We start from the raw sequence: 15,671 nt of genomic DNA, 5'->3' as shown, positions 1-15,671 counted from the left end.
TGCGGTAGGAAGTTAACAAGAAATCTACCCTTGCTTGATTAGCTTTTGCTAATTTTAGGTTTGTACGCTTTCTATCCTTTCCAAGAGGATTCAATCTTTACATGCATGCATGTTGCCAAAGTTTTATTCTTAAGCTTGTGAGTCATAACTCGTAAGTGTTCAATTCAAAGAAGACATTCTTTCGAACCAATGTCAGTTTTTTCGGTACGTAACATGGTAAGAGATGACCTTTTAATATGAAAACATCTTGCGTTCACGACTCTTGGGATTTACTGGGACATATATGTCCTTCAAAAAACAGATTTAGGCCGAGGATGTTAGACTCCAACAGCAGGATAGCACTTTCAATTACTCAATCTATCGAGAAAGTACATCCGATATATTTGAGTTTTGTGACGGCAAGAATTGTGTAGCGTCGAATTGGGCCCAGGGAGTCACTTTCTCTTTCCAGTAATGGGCTTTATCTGGGCCTATTATGGGCTTTAACTGGGCCTACAAATTAATCTCTTTTTCCTGAAAAGAAAGAAGCCGAAAAAGAATTAGAAAAAAAAAATAGAGAAAAAGAAAAATGTTCTTCTTGTTCCCCGAGCAGTTAAGGGTTTTGGTACTTCGGGCGCATATGGTCTTCCCTCTGGCTTCTATTCAGATTTGCAGAGCTCCGTGTGAGTAATCGCTTCTCTCTCTCAGTATCTTTCTAGTTCTTATTCTGATCAATTCTACTTCTTCTTTGCTGATTGGAGATTTGCTCTCTTGCTAATTCGCGAGTGATTCGATAGTCAATCTGTTCGAATTAAAGAGAGGCTTCCATTTCGTTTATTGTTGGTGGATCCTTGCAAATGAGAGCTTAAAGAACTATGAAGTGATTGAGAGTTTGTTTAGTAAATGGCTCATGAACCTGCTCAGTTGGGGACTGCGGGGATTGAAGGAGATGTGTGCTTCGAGATTTTCGGTGCTTTCGTGTTGGCTTGAAATGGGTTGGCTCGTTGTTGAATGTTCTTTGATTAATCATCTTCTATTCTAACAGCTTAATGACTGTTTTAGCACGGAGAATTGTTCTAAAATTACCGCTAAAAACTAAAATTTGCATACCCTAATAGAAGTCTAAGCCAGTCAATATTTATGAGTGATGAGCTGAATAAAACAATATAAACTAGCAAGTAACGAAGGATATTACTTCATGACAAGCAATTATGAGAAAATCTAGGGTCTCGACCTCCCTTGATTTTCCCGTAACTGCACTCCTAGTCTCCTTCCCGAGTTCTTAAAATGACCGCATATACTACCCTATCCTATTATCTTTCGAGTTGTTAGGAGATATATCTACTTAAATCAACTCTCTATATTTCTGTGGGAATCATAATCTAAATAGATTCATTATGCTCAAATAATCACACTCTTTAAGCACTGAATGGAATAAGTACTTCAATTCATTCAAGAAACACGTTAGAAGAGTAGCATGAAGTTAACTCAACATCGAGTTACATCGAAACCCTATAAATTAGTTTAGTTCAGGATCGCAAAAGGAAGAGGATAAGGAAATGAAAGGAGGAGTTCAAGCGTGTTTCTCTATTCCTTGCTCGATTCTTCTCCCCTTTCTTGGCGTGATGTGTCCTTCTTCCTCCTATGTTCTGCCCTGTTTTGCAGCTGCCCTTCCTCCCCTTTTCTTCTCACGAACAAGAGGAGAGATGATGATGTGAGGGATGTCTCCTCCCCTTTCCTTCATGCCTAGGCTTCCATTACATAGAGCGCCCAAAAATAATTTGTTTGTCGTCACCCTCGTTAATAAGGGCACATCGAGGGTGCAACTTGTCCATTTCATCACCAAAGGGGCCTACAATTGTTGACTCACATAAAGTATGTCGGTTTTGGGGCAATAGGGACAGAACAGTCTGCGTTCCTACTTACAAAAGTGGGCGTTCCAACTCTGAGCCTACTAGTCATTCTTCTTCTTCTGCAGCAGCTCCGGCCATGCAACTCCAAAATGCGAGTGTTGCAATTCTAAGCAATCTGTCCATTGCTCCTTGCTGCACCTATCACGTGCAAAACGAGACTAAAATAGTGCTTTGTTTGGTTTCACAATGTGATTTTAAAATTACACTTTAACTTAATTCTACTCACAATAAAACAAAATAACTCATACAAAGTCAAATGATGGATTTCATTTATATCACTCTTTTTCCACAACAAAACAAAATAACTTATACAAAGTCAAAGAGTGGGTTCCATTTATACTACTCTTTTTCAAAATTAAAATCTGATTTTAAAATCATACTTTGAAACTAAACGCAGCATTAGACACCATACTTCATCATACTTGACATAAAAACCATGCAAAACATGAACTTCATCAAAGAACTAACCGGAGTTCATGCACAATGAAGAATAACGAACTCCAATTATCAAGAGTCATCACACCTCCGAACTTAGTGTTTTGCTAGTCCTCGAGCAAAAACTGAACACATTATTCTTTCCGGGCGATGGCAGCCCTTTGTTGACCAGTACTACCCAGGCTAGGTTATTGACGACCTCTAGGCACGGCGATGACCTCGAGTCAGCTGTGGTTGTAGGCATCAAGACTCATCAGTTCTCTCAGTTCTATCTTCAACTGGCATGTTTTGTATATTAGACATTTTTGCATGGGCAATTTGATCATTACAAGATAAAATATCCGCTAAACTCGCCTCCTGGCATTTAGCTCATTAATAATTATATCCGTACAAATCTCGATCTCGAACCTATTCTGTCATAACTAAACGTAAGATTAGGATTTCAGAATCCTATCCTCCTCTTTATCCAGTCTACCAAACTGCAGCTCTTTCAATAGTTGAGTTTCTCAATTAAAGACTTGAACTGGAGACCTTAATTAAGGAGAAGAAGTATCAAACAATATGAAATTAGCCAAGTCGATAACTCTTCTGCATGTTGAAGAAGAACCAAGAAAGGCATAGCATACATCAATTTGCCTTTTATGTCCCGCCACTTCCCCCCGTCTGTATATGTAGGCACTCACTTGTGTACAAAAATTCACAGCTACAGCATCTTTAGAATGGCCCAACATTGCTTCTTATGTTGAAGCCAGGAAGTTCTTAAACCATTGAACCGAGTCCTTTGGGTATCTCTTGAGTTTGTCCTTGTAGTCCACGAAGTAAAGACCGAACCTTGAAGTGTAACCCGCAGCCCATTCCCAATTGTCGAGCAGTGACCATACAAAGTATCCTTTCACATTGCACCCATCTTCCCTGCACCAATCCCAGAGGCAGAACAGATCTTTGTTGGCAAATAGATGCTGCTGGTTATAAATGATGACTGCCAGAATGCGAGAAGGCCGTAACTTACTTGATCGCTGCCAGTAAGTTCATGAGATAGTCATTGTGGTACTTGATCCTTTTCTGGTCCTTTAATGCATCTCTGATTGAGATTAGCAGGTTGTTCGGGTCATCCATCCCTGCAGTTCCGTGAAATGAAATGAAATGAAAACCGAATCAAGCAAGCCAATGGGAGGAAGAAGTTTTCTGGCACAGCCTCCTATTTTTAGGACTTGATTATGTGCATTGGAAAAACAATATACATATGAACAGGCAAAAGCATAATTATTTTACCATTTTCGGTGATGATGACGGAAGGGTTCTCGTACTTGGTCTTGATGTAGTTCATTAAGCTCCTGATACAGCGGGGTACTATGTACAGCCATATGGAATTTGCCTGCAGGTTGAGAATCTAATTCGTTGAGTTGTAGATTTGAAGCTCAATAACTTAAAGCACAGCATGAATTTCCAGCAGTGGTTAGTGTTTCTGGTAGTCAATGTGGTTTTCCGAGATCACTTTGCTTTCAACTGATTCCAGAAATAATTTTCAAAGAGCACTTCCCAATAGACATGAGAGATTTGTGCAAAACGGAAATACATACGCTGTCACCAATAGGCTTGAAATCAGCTTTGAATGCTGAGAACATTAACACATCAAAAGCAACCAGTTAGAGCACATCGGAGAAGGATTCCTGGTGAAAAGGCGAGAATATTGCATCAGATCTCATAATTAAGGTCTTGATTGCTTACGTTGAGTGATGGCACCAGAGTCCTCAAGAGAATCATTGAAGGCATTGGATATGCTGGCTTTAGCATAGTATGTTGTATAGTGATTGATTCCCACAAAATCTAATGATCCTTTAACAAGGGCAGATTCGGATTGGGAAAACTTCGGCAATCGGCTCCCCACTCGAGTCTTCATCGAGCTCGGGTAGTCCCCAAACATCAAGGGATCCAAAAGCCTGCGAAGCATAAGAAAATTTGGCAATCCTGAACATCACTTTGCGGGAAAAACGTTATATGTGAAGTTTATACATACTTTGTAAGATAAATTTTGTGAAGAAAAGTGAAGATTTACCAGCCAAACTGGAAGTCTTGGGCTCTTTGAGTTGCTTCGATGTCCTCAGTTGAGTTCGTTGCAGGTTCAAACCACATCACATCGAATGACATGCTGACTGACCCTTGTTGTTTTTGCTTCAAAAAGGAAATTTTCTCGCTCAATACAAAATGAAAAATTCCAGAAATGACCAAGAACACGTACTTATAATACTGCATAATATCGTTGCTACTGCTTGGGCTAAGCTGTGAGGTTATTTGCAGTGAGTACCTGATACTTCTTCCGGTAAATATCGACTGCAGTTGCATGAGAGAGGAGGACATTGTGGGCGACAATGTAAGGCTCAGATGCCGAGTTTCCGGCCCTGCAGAAGAGCCGTAGGACCGAACAACGGCCTGGTGGTGCCTGTAGGCCCACGTCGTACCCTTGAATGGCAAACGTGTGGGGCTCGTTGAACGTAATCCAGTGCTTCACTCTGTCCCCAAACTTTTCAAAACAAGTCTCCGCAAATGTCACGGAGTCCTTTCTGCAATTTAGAAATAGCACGTCAAATTATGCAGCTCTCGCATCCTTACTGAAAATTGTATTGATTCTAGTCACACTACGATATGATCCAAAGCGGTTCGTGACAATCCTAAGCGACAATACTTTAACAAATTTTGAATGCGGAGAAGTTTGTCCGATCAAAGAGATGAAATGAAAGCTTAGCTTATTGCAATTACATGATCTCCGGGCTAAGCCACCCCAAATATTTATCTTCTAAGGTTTGAGGGAGATCCCAATGATACAAGGTCACGTAGGGCTCGATTCCTGCAGATGTAAATCGATTTTTTCAACTGTATCACCAACCATACAAAAACACATAGAGCAGAACTAAGCAAAAAATATTCATGATCATAATTCCACGAGACAGTGATTCAGGAGTATGAATTTCCATCTACCTTTCACAAGTAATGCATCGATGAACTTGTTGTAATGGTTGACTCCGGCTTCATTGATTTCTCCACTTCCATCTATTAAATAATATGCATCGGCTTAGAAAAGGTCGGTAAGAAAAGAAAATCATCACCAGACCATGTCTGCCGAGATGTGAAATTCAAACGAAAGAAGGCGCCAACTTAGGAAACTTACTGGGGAATATACGGGACCAAGCAATTGAAAATCTATAGGCATCCATTCCCAGGTCTTTCATGAGTTGAATGTCCTCCTGACAAAAATATACAATGAGGATGTATCATGTACATTGGCTGTGGTTTCTTGTTTCAAGTTATTATTGGTTCGATCTGCATCTGTCAAGCTCGGCTTACACGCAAGAACGAACATTGAAATTGTACTTGATGCATTGTGCAGTTCTAAGTCGTGCCACCTCCATTACATTCTATTAACTATCCTGTCCATCTCTGTTACGAGTATTATTCCTAGTACTTTATGCACGAGTGAAGGACGACATGCACCTTGAGAAAGAGTATCAAGTAATGGTACGATTGTTAATGCTTTAAGCTCTTTAACGAGAAAATGGTGCGTAGGTAACAGGAATGATGAAAACAACAATAGTCATGGGTAGGGATTTACTTCGTAGCGGTGATACTGATCCACAGCAACGTCCGCATTACTAAAATCGGATATCTTACCTGCAATCACATATGCAAGGTAATTAGTCAAGTTGCACACAGTCAGTCATCCGTAAAAAAAATTGGACCTATGGAATGGAATTTTTTTTTTTTATCATTATTATTCGAAAGGTAATGCTGGTGCAATGGATCTTTTTCAATCTAATTAATGAACCAATTCATGAGGACAATAATTGCCATAATAGCATTGAGCATATATAGAAAAGGAGGTTATTACCAGATTTATGGGCGAAAGTGTCCCACACTGTGAGTCCCCTCCCATCCTCATTGACTGCTCCTTCGTACTAAAATTGATTGAGACAAAATACATATTTAGTGCAACATCGAGCCTTCTCCACCCAAAAAAATAATAATAATAATCGAACCTTATAACAATACGAAACATATAGTCTATCTCCTCCAGGAATATATAGAGTCGATAGCAAATTCTAAGCATCATATGTCACCATGAAGTCGCTGAAAAATTACTTATGTTAGCTTTCAATGATGTTGGATAGTCAACTATGGACCCACATCACAAGTTATTGTGTTCCATAATCCACGGGCGGGGGGCCGTGATTCTAATTTCAGTCAACCTTGTCCGCCCAAAGATTTCTCACGGGACTTTGTTGTATTTTTATTTAGTGTGATAGTTGTTTAATTGGTAATGCCGGAATAGAGTAGTGATACACATTATTCTGTATTTATTTCTTTTCAATATATAGTGATATGGATATTACCTAAGTTCACCAACAAATGACCATCCCAGGTACCAACTTAGGTCGCCCAAAATATTGGAACCAACAACTTACGCATATCCTAATAGGAGACTCGAGATCTCGATTGACTGACTAGACCACTGCCCCACGTAAGTCAATAAATATTTAGGTTACACCTTTTGCCATGCCAGGTATAATTAACTCTTACTAGTTAACTTTTATACTTTCCTACATTACCTTTCCTCTTTAGACTCCTCTTTTGCTAATTAGCTTTTACACTTTTCTACCATTACGTTTTCACTTTATAATCCTCTCTTACTTGGGTGTCGGAGGGTCGGCCCACACCCCTAAACCCCTGGATTCAACTTCCCTTCGTGTTTTAGGCCATGGAGTTTCACCAAAGCAATGGAACGTCACCGAAACTGCAATCTCTTGAGATCTGCTCGAAGACTTTTTGTGCACGTATCATCTTTTTCTTATCAGACCAACGCGCCTCTTTAATGTAAGTAAAATATATCGGATCTGACATTTTGTCTACTAACATTATTATTTAGTTTAATAATCAAGGATGGATGTTATCAACCATTGTTGTTGCAATTCGTATTCCGGTTTAAATCTGGGTGCGCCTTAAATACGATGTACAAGTACTATCAAATTTCATGCATTGTCTCATATAAAGATTTTTAGGATATGAACACCTGATTTTCTATTGGTTTATGGGACTTATGGAACCACAGGAGTCGAAACTAAAAATAAACCTACACATATATATTAAAATATCTCCTTAATTCAACTTTTTCTTCCTGTAAAATTGGAGATCAGAATATATTGGTTAAATGCTTGTTCCGCTTAAGCAAGATCTGAGATTCGTGTTCTTGTAAATGCAGAAAATCTACGCTGAGAGAGTTTTACCTCTTAATGGGCCGACCCGACTTAATTGGATTAGCTAGGGCCTAATTCGACTTCCGGATACCAAAGGTTGACACCAAAAAAAATATATTTAGTACTAAAGTGTACTCCTCAAAGAAATCTATTAAAATGGAAAAAAACAAAATAAACAAAAGGAAAGGAAAGCTCATGGATAAATTGCATGACAATGCCTAACATATGTACCTAGTCAATTTCAAATCCTTTGCTAGAGAACTTACACCCAACGGCAATTTCGACAGCGATCGGAGTAGCCAGAGGTCATGAGCTACTGCGACCTTTCAAAGGTTCGCATCGAAGTACAGCGGTCGAGGAGAAAAATGACGATTGACGACAACGGCACACAAGTGAATATTTCAAAATAAATTTAAAATGAAGAGCGAATTTCGGGATATTTTTACTCATTTAATTTTTTAAAAAAACCCTCCATGGCATTATAACGGTGAGTCAGAAGCGTCCACAGATCTCGACTACAAGTTCGTCGGTGGTGACCTCGTGGTCGTGGACCGCCATTTTCCAAGGAGACACTGTACCAATTGATTTGACCTCATATTGTCATATTTTGAATAGGTAAATAGACGACGTTAGAAAGAACATACATAGTCACATATATATTAGGTTTCGGTTGGATCCACCTCCGGTCAATGCAAAAGTCGGGGACATCAAACTAGATCGATCGATACATGGACAAGTTATGGACAAGTAAATATGAGATGATGAAAGCGTCAAGTTGCCAACATACCCAGATAATGGAAATGCAAACTAGAGCGATCAATACACGGACAAGGTTATAGCGACACCATGTCACATCAAACTGGATCGATCGACACCGTTTACAAGGAAATTTGCTGGGGAGAAAGAGAGAGAGTGTGTGAGAAAGGGAGATGTGGATAGAGTCCGAACCTGGAAGGCCGAAGAGGCAGTGCCGAAGACAAAACCCTTCGGGAAGCTCCCTCTGCTAATGGTAGCCTCCACCGCAGAGCATGCGCTCATGATTTGGATCCACAAAGCTACCGCCATGACCGAAACAATCCCTTGTCTCGAGACCTCCATGTCTCTCTAACACGTCAGGAGGAGGAGGAGGAGTTGAAGGTCTTGTTTAGTGGTGAAGGAGGAGGATGAGTGTGGACTGAGAGGGGTCCTTTTTAGTGGGGACCGAATGGAGTTGCGAAGGTGGCGGATGGATCCGTGAGGAATCAATTCAATTTGTGTGCGCAGTGTGGGGAGTCTTCCATTCACACGTACACCCCCCTAATTTCTTTCCTTTTGTAAGAGTATAAGAGCCAAAAAAAGCATACACATCACTTTGCCTCTTACGCCCCGTCACTTAATTACCCGACTTAGATGGTATTATCGTCGAGAACCACGAGAATCCAAAGTTCCTGAAACATGCCTGCAGATTATGCACGTTGGGAGTTAATTTCTGAATCGATGTTTGAGTTGAAGGAGAGGGAGAGGGAGCGCGAAACCTTAGAATGAGAAGGTATAGAGTTGAATTTCGGAAGCGAAGGGTGGCAAAGGTAGATGATTGGACATACCATCAATCGAGAGTAGAATGCATAAAAGTTTCCTTACACGGCTAAAAACTTTAGAGGTAGCTAGTGACTATCTTCGCCGACTAACATCTATTCGCTCCATCCATCATGAATTTCTCTGAGAAGCAAATATGGTCTCTTCACGAAATAGAAGATGCCGCAACCTTAGAGCATGCGGTGTAAACTATTTCTGTTAATTTCCCGGGTAAAGAATCAAAGTTGATAAAATGTATTTGTTTGAATGCTATCAAATATGTATGCGGTGCACTTTTTTTCTTGTGGGATAAAAGGACTTTTCGAATATAATCATAAAATACTGTCCAAATGACCGATTCAGAATTTGAGATAATTAAGATCACTATATTATACGAAGAATCAAATATTCGGCATGTGGATTAACGTGATCCATCGAACCCATTGCTTTCCTGGTTCTACACCTTTTTTTTTTTTTTTTAATGAGCCTTGTTCTATGTTGGAATTAACTGCTTCGGTGTCTTCTAATCATAACTCATAGGATTCATAACCTTCGATATTCCTATTCTTTCCCCCTCAGGAAATTGCTCATCAGCTCCACCCTCCTTGAGGCTCGTGCACATCACGCTCCACTAATATGCAAACACGTGGAGCCCGTCATTCCGTTGCTTCGAATCGTCTCGTCTGGCGTGCACGCTTGAGCAATCCGCGTTGGATTAGCATTTAGCACAGTGAGTAAATGATCATGGGAAAAGCCGAATGATCTATCTCGTCAAGATTAATGAATAATTAATAATTGCTTAGTTTGACATTTTTTGTCTTTCTCTACGTACTTTATTTTTTTTTTGACAAATTATTATATGTTATGATTTCCCTTTTGTTCAAATTTATTCTATAATTTTAAGATTATCAAAAATATATCATGATTTATATTTTTTTCCAAATCTATCCCGCTCTTATCTTTTCCATCAACATTTAACAATCTTGCCACTGTGATCCTTTTACTCGGAATATATTTGAAAAAAAATTGAAATTATAGGATAAATTTGAGAAATAAATTAAAATTATGGGATAGATTTAGAGTCTACTTACATTTCATTAACTAAAAATATAATGTCGGGATAAATTTGAAAAAAATATAAATCATGGAATATTTTTGATAATTTTAAAAGTATACGATAGATTTGAAAAAAATGTAAAATCATGTGATATATAAAAGTCTCATTTTTTTAAGGGCGCAGTAGACATTTGCTTCTTTGGCGTTTCACCAATCACGCCACTAACTTATGCCATACGCAAATTTTTGGATGTCAATTACATGGCATGAGATATCGAAGTAAAGGGTACACTCCAATCTAATCTTCGGTTTGGATCATTATTGGTGCTCTTGCATGATACAATGACAGGATCTCTTATGCAGATCAACTTCTAGAAAAAGCCGAATTGATTAATCTGTTGAGTTGTGGGATGATAGCACTTTGTTTGGATGTTAATGATGATTTATCAAGTAATGCGATTGTGTGAAGCAAATGCTCATACACACTTGAGAGGTTTTCACCCACGTGTGCTGTCTTTTTCTTATGTTGGAATGTTTGGGTTGGACTTCCATTTAAGGAATGTGTTCTCTACTCTTAAACCTTTCTATCAACTCCAAGTGGATTCTGCTTTTGTCTTCCCCGTTGCCGTGAACTTTTCTTCCTTTTTCTTTCCTTCTCCTCACAATCACAAATTCATGGTTACTCCATGTGATCATCAAGATTTTTTTTTAAAAAAAATCAGTGTGAAAAAAGAAAAAAAAATCACGACCTTCCGGGACTGTTAGTAAATACCACTTGGTGTCGTTTATTCTGAGTACAATTTAGGAGCTCCGAATTTCATATAAGGATCTCACGACAACTCCCAAATGAAAATTAATCTTAACTAATAAATTGAAATGACATTGTAGCTTTACGGAAAAATAAAAAAGGTGCATTTTATATTGGTAAAATTACTTGCTTTAAAGAGCTGCCTACGGTAGGAAGTTAACAAGAAATCTACCCTTGCTTAATTAAGTTTTGCTAATTTTAGATTAGTGCGCTTTCTATCCTTTCCAAGAGGAGTCATTCTTTATATGCATGCATGTTGCCAAAGTTTTACTCTTAAGCTTGTGAGTCATAACTCATTAAGTGTTCAATTCAAAGAATGCATTCTTAACTTAAAAATTCGAACTTGCATCAATTTTTCGGTACGTAATATGGTAAGAGATAACCTTTTAATATGAAAACTTCTTACATTCACGATTCTTGGGATTTACTGGGACATATATGTCCTTCAAAAACAGACTTAGGCCGAGGATGTTAGTCTCCAACAGCAAGATAGCACTTTCAATTGCTCAATCTATCGAGAAAGTACATCCGATATTTCAGTTTTGTGACGGCAAGAATTGTGTAGCGTCGAATTGGGCCCAGGGAGTCACTTTCTCCTTCCAGTAATGGGCTTTATCTGGGCCTAGTATGGGCTTTTAACTGGGCCTATAAATTAATCTCTTTTTCCTGAAAAGAAAGAAGCCGAAAAAGAATTAAAAAATAAAATAAAATAGAGAAAAAGAAAAATGTTCTTCTTCTTCCCCGGGCAGTGAAGGGCTTTGGTACTTCTGCTGCTCAGCTTGAGATTGCAGCGGCCAGCAGGTGTTCGGGTGCATATGGTCTCCCCTCTGGCTTCTGTTCAGATTTGCAGATCTCCGTGTGAGTAATCTCCTCTCTCTCTCCCTCTCTCTCTCTCTCTCTCTCTCTCTCTCTCTCGCGGCCCTCCTCAGTATCTTTCTAGTTCTTATTCTGATCAATTCTACTTCTTCTTTGCTGATTGGAGATTTGCTCTCTTGCTAATTCGCAAGTGATTCGATAGCCAATCTGTTCGAATTAAGGAGAGGCTGCTTTTTCGTTTACTGTTGGTGGATCCTTGCAAGTGAGAGCTTAAGGGCCGTTTGGATTCAGGGTTAAAAGTTACTTTGATTTTGATTTTGATTTTGATTGTAGAAAAGGACAAATGAGATGTGATTATAAATTTGACTTGGGAAATGTTACGTTGCGTTAAAGGTAAAGTTAAAAGTTAAAATCAAATTTCTCATAAGTGATTGAGAGTTTGTTTAGTAAATGGCTCATGAACCTGCTCAGTTAGGAATTGCGGGGATCGAAGGAGATGTGTGCTTCGAGATTTTAGGTGTTTTCGTGTTGGCTTGAAATGGGTTGGCTCGTTGTTGAATGTTCTTTGATTAGTGATCTTCTATTCTAACAGCTTAATGACTGTTTTAGCATTGAACAGGCATGTTATATATGTGTTTTCGGGCTTTCAGCAACAAGCTCGCCACTGTTGCGTTTGCTGGTTTATAAGTCAAATTAAATATGTTGGTTATTCGTAGAATTTAAGGTTGATTGAAGTGTGCGTGTGTATCTCTGTTCTGCTTGCAGAGTAGTTGAAAAATGGCAACATGTGCAGTTTACACTAGCAATTAGGGCCAAAGAAAGCGAAATTAGGCTTTGTAGGGACTTAGACGATGAAGAATTAAGTAAGAAGATTTACATCATCATGTCTTGGTTAAGTTGCCATATGAATCTCACTGATGGTTTCGAACTGTGAGCAGGAAAAAGAAGCCCCGAGTCATCTCGAGCTCTGTGAAGGAGCTCCATTTGTTTTATTCCCCAGAAAAATGGCACTCGTTGTGATCTGTGGGCAGCCCTGCAGCGGGAAATCAACTGCTGCTCTCTCCCTATCGGAAGCACTCAAAGAATCGGAATCCAAACCAGCAGTACGGATAATTAATGAAGCTTCATTCCACCTTGATCGGAACCAGAGCTACGCTGACATGCCCTCAGAGAAGAACCTGAGAGGCGTTCTACGCTCGGAAGTTGATCGTTCATGTTCGAAAGACAGCATCATCATAGTCGATTCTTTGAACAACATCAAGGGTTACCGCTATGAATTGTGGTGCTTGGCTCGCGCATCAGGCATAAGATACTGTGTGGTTTTCTGTGATGTCGAAGAGTCCCATTGTCGGAAATGGAACGAGGAGCAGAGAGAGAAGGGAGAAGCTTCGTACAATGAGAAGATATTTGAAGACCTTGTGAGGAGATTTGAGCGGCCTGATAGGAGAAACCGGTGGGACTCTCCCTTGTTTGAACTGTCACCGGATAAAGGAGGAGTCGATAAATCATCTCCTACTATCATAGAGGCGGTTTCTTACTTGACGAAAAGGGTAGACTCAAAGACTCGCGATGTGAAAATTCTGCAACCCACAATCGCCACACAGACCACTCGGGCTTCTGAGGCGAACTCCCTTTATGAGTTGGACAGAGCTACGCAGGAAGTGATTAATGCAATTGTTGAAGCACAGTCCCAAGCACATGGCGGCCCCTTAAATGGGATTGTACTCGGGGAAGGGCTACCGAGTATTGATATTTCGAGGCCAGTAGGACTGCCTGAGCTGAGGCGGCTCCGGAGGACCTTTATAAAGTTGACAGGACAGACTAGTTTGAGCGGGGCCCCGCCGCCTTCTGATGCGGACAGTGCTAAGAGGATGTTTGTTGACTATTTGAACCGAGAACTGGGGAACTCTTGAAACCTCGAACCAAGAATTTTTCCTTAGTTGTACCATAACTCGTTCTGGCTGCTGCTGTACCACAATTTTGCTCATATTCTTGTTTAGAGCTTTTGTGCTGGACTCAGATAAGGCTAGTTCCAGTCATTTTCGCCTTTCAAGTTTCCAATGGTCTGATAACTGAATTAGGATTTGGCAACATGCTCGTCACTCGGGCAAACATCGGGATTACTTCCTGTAACGATTATGATGGTCAGAAGTTGTAACATACATACCGCTATTCGCGCTCCCTGATGTTCATTCACGACAGTGAAACTGAGACATGCTAGTACTCAAGGTATAAGTCGCGACCTCTAGTTTATACTCTTACTTCTCCCGGAATCAAATTCGGAAGTTCGGCGAGTACCGAATGATTTGCAGACAATAAGTGAAGTGCACGAAATGTTTTATGTATGCAGAAAACAATGTTAAGTGGAATAGACGTATCCAAGGAGTATATATGCAGAAAAGAAACAGACAATGTTAAGTGGAATTAGATGTACCTGAGTAGTATATATGGGTGATGGTTTAGTGGTCAAGTCCCTTATGATTTGTAGCTCGAGTTCGAATATTCGAGAGGCATGTTAGAATTAACTATTTGTCATGGGTCTGAGATTATCTCCAGTTTTTGTGAATTATATTAGACCCATAATTGTGTTATACTGACAGAGCCAGTTACGTTGATCGTTCATATCGTCTGATTTGCGATTAAATAGGAAAGCCGGAACATAATGTAAATGAAGACAACAATGTTATCATTCCTCCAGCTCACCGTATTATCTAGTCAAAAAAAAAAAAGTAGTATACAGGTATGAAAGAGGAGATAAGGGGGGAATAATTTTAGCTTATCTCATCATTGGAAAGCGAAATGAAAAGCAATCAAATAATTTGGTAAAATAAAATAAAAAAATAAGTAATTGAGGAATAAAAAATAAATATAATTAAGGAATAATGGGATGAGATTAAATGGGGAAGGGAAATAAAATTAATTTCTGTGGGACCCACAGGATGGAGGTGAAAACGGTAACAACCGAAGCTATCAGTACCAGACCGGCTGGTGACAGCCTGACTGGACAACTTTTCTATAATGTCCTTTGACAAATTTATCCTTTTGCATTCCATTTGGCAGTCACATAATCATCAGTTCTAACTTTATGATTAACAAAATTAAGAAAGCCATGACACATGCTCGTTTGTCTCAAACCCCCCTCTTGAAAATCATGATTGAGAAGGAATTAACACTTATTTTAACATTTTCAGAAAAAAGTTTGAAACTGCCATTTTATCGTTTTTAATGTGTTGTGGATTTTATGAAATGTAAAAAAAAAGAATATTCGATAAAATTGAGGAAATTATATGAAAACGCATAGTTGTAACTAGATAGTTCAATTATTTGAACGGATTTATAGCATTACTGGGGTGAAAAGCAGAAGATTACCTATGAATTAGCTCTTCATCAGACGCACTTGAAGAGGTTCTGATCTTTTGAATTTTTCTACGTTAAATGGATATGTTCTTATTCTATTTGGGCACATTAAATAGATGTTTGAACTCAGAAAATACATTGAAATACGATTAACATCTTAGATTCAATCGCTGCAGTTTACTCATTCGCTCTTGCATCTACGCCCTCGATTTAGCTTGCATCGCCCCATCACACTCGTGTACGATGTTAGCATTTGTCATCTTGCCGTGGTATTTGCTAGAACAAGCCGAGAAGTTTGCAATTTTTCTGTTAAAAAAAAAAGAGTTTCCAATGTAATTAACTCCAAAAAGTCGAAGCACTATAAATAAAATTACAATTATTCCCGCAAGTCTTTCCTCCTTTATTTATTTAATCTTTTATTTGCTTAAAGAAATTTTAGAATATTAAAATGAAAAATTATTAATCAAGTAAAAAAACTAAAAGACCAAAAAGAAAAAGGAAAAATAT

At 39.1% G+C, this 15,671-nt stretch overlaps 2 protein-coding genes and 1 long non-coding RNA gene across 3 annotated transcripts; 2 read left to right on the top strand and 1 right to left on the bottom strand.

Moving 5' to 3' along the window:
- The first annotated feature begins 518 nt into the window (after positions 1–518).
- On the top strand, positions 519–1,047 carry LOC116210606. Its single transcript, XR_004157530.1, has 2 exons — positions 519–662; positions 777–1,047. It is a non-coding gene; the product is annotated as an uncharacterized LOC116210606 (long non-coding RNA).
- Positions 1,048–2,665: 1,618 nt separating this feature from the next.
- Positions 2,666–8,919, bottom strand: LOC116210604 (beta-glucosidase 40-like). The gene is made up of 13 exons (XM_031544525.1): positions 8,522–8,919; positions 6,211–6,277; positions 5,935–5,993; positions 5,494–5,569; positions 5,304–5,375; positions 5,085–5,172; positions 4,633–4,888; positions 4,384–4,499; positions 4,056–4,267; positions 3,908–3,942; positions 3,600–3,702; positions 3,337–3,445; positions 2,666–3,239 (listed from the first exon to the last, which is right to left on the bottom strand). Exons 1-13 carry the CDS (start codon positions 8,669–8,671, stop codon positions 3,065–3,067), a joined length of 1,518 nt encoding a protein of 505 aa, XP_031400385.1. The 5' UTR covers positions 8,672–8,919; the 3' UTR covers positions 2,666–3,064.
- A 2,773-nt stretch (positions 8,920–11,692) lies between these two features.
- LOC116210605 (protein KTI12 homolog) lies at positions 11,693–13,971 on the top strand. The gene is made up of 2 exons (XM_031544526.1): positions 11,693–11,849; positions 12,746–13,971. The coding sequence occupies exon 2, from the start codon at positions 12,812–12,814 to the stop codon at positions 13,718–13,720; it is 909 nt and encodes a 302-aa protein (XP_031400386.1). The 5' UTR covers positions 11,693–11,849; positions 12,746–12,811; the 3' UTR covers positions 13,721–13,971.
- The last annotated feature ends 1,700 nt before the right edge of the window (positions 13,972–15,671 follow it).

Source organism: Punica granatum, chromosome 6 (assembly GCF_007655135.1).
Source record: "Punica granatum isolate Tunisia-2019 chromosome 6, ASM765513v2, whole genome shotgun sequence".
NCBI lineage: Eukaryota > Viridiplantae > Streptophyta > Magnoliopsida > Myrtales > Lythraceae > Punica > Punica granatum.
Note: the sequence above shows the minus strand (reverse complement) of the source record. Positions and strands in the feature narration are given on the sequence as shown.

Coding starts and splice junctions, on each gene's coding strand:
- LOC116210604 (XM_031544525.1), bottom strand. CDS start 8,671: ATGGAGGTCTCGAGACAAGGGATTGTTTCGGTCATGGCGGTAGCTTTG. Junction 5,376..5,493: donor TTGGTCCCGTATATTCCCCA/GTAAGTTTCCTA, acceptor ATTATTTAATAG/ATGGAAGTGGAGAAATCAAT. Junction 4,500..4,632: donor TTTACCGGAAGAAGTATCAG/GTACTCACTGCA, acceptor TCCTTTTTGAAG/CAAAAACAACAAGGGTCAGT.
- LOC116210605 (XM_031544526.1), top strand. CDS start 12,812: ATGGCACTCGTTGTGATCTGTGGGCAGCCCTGCAGCGGGAAATCAACT.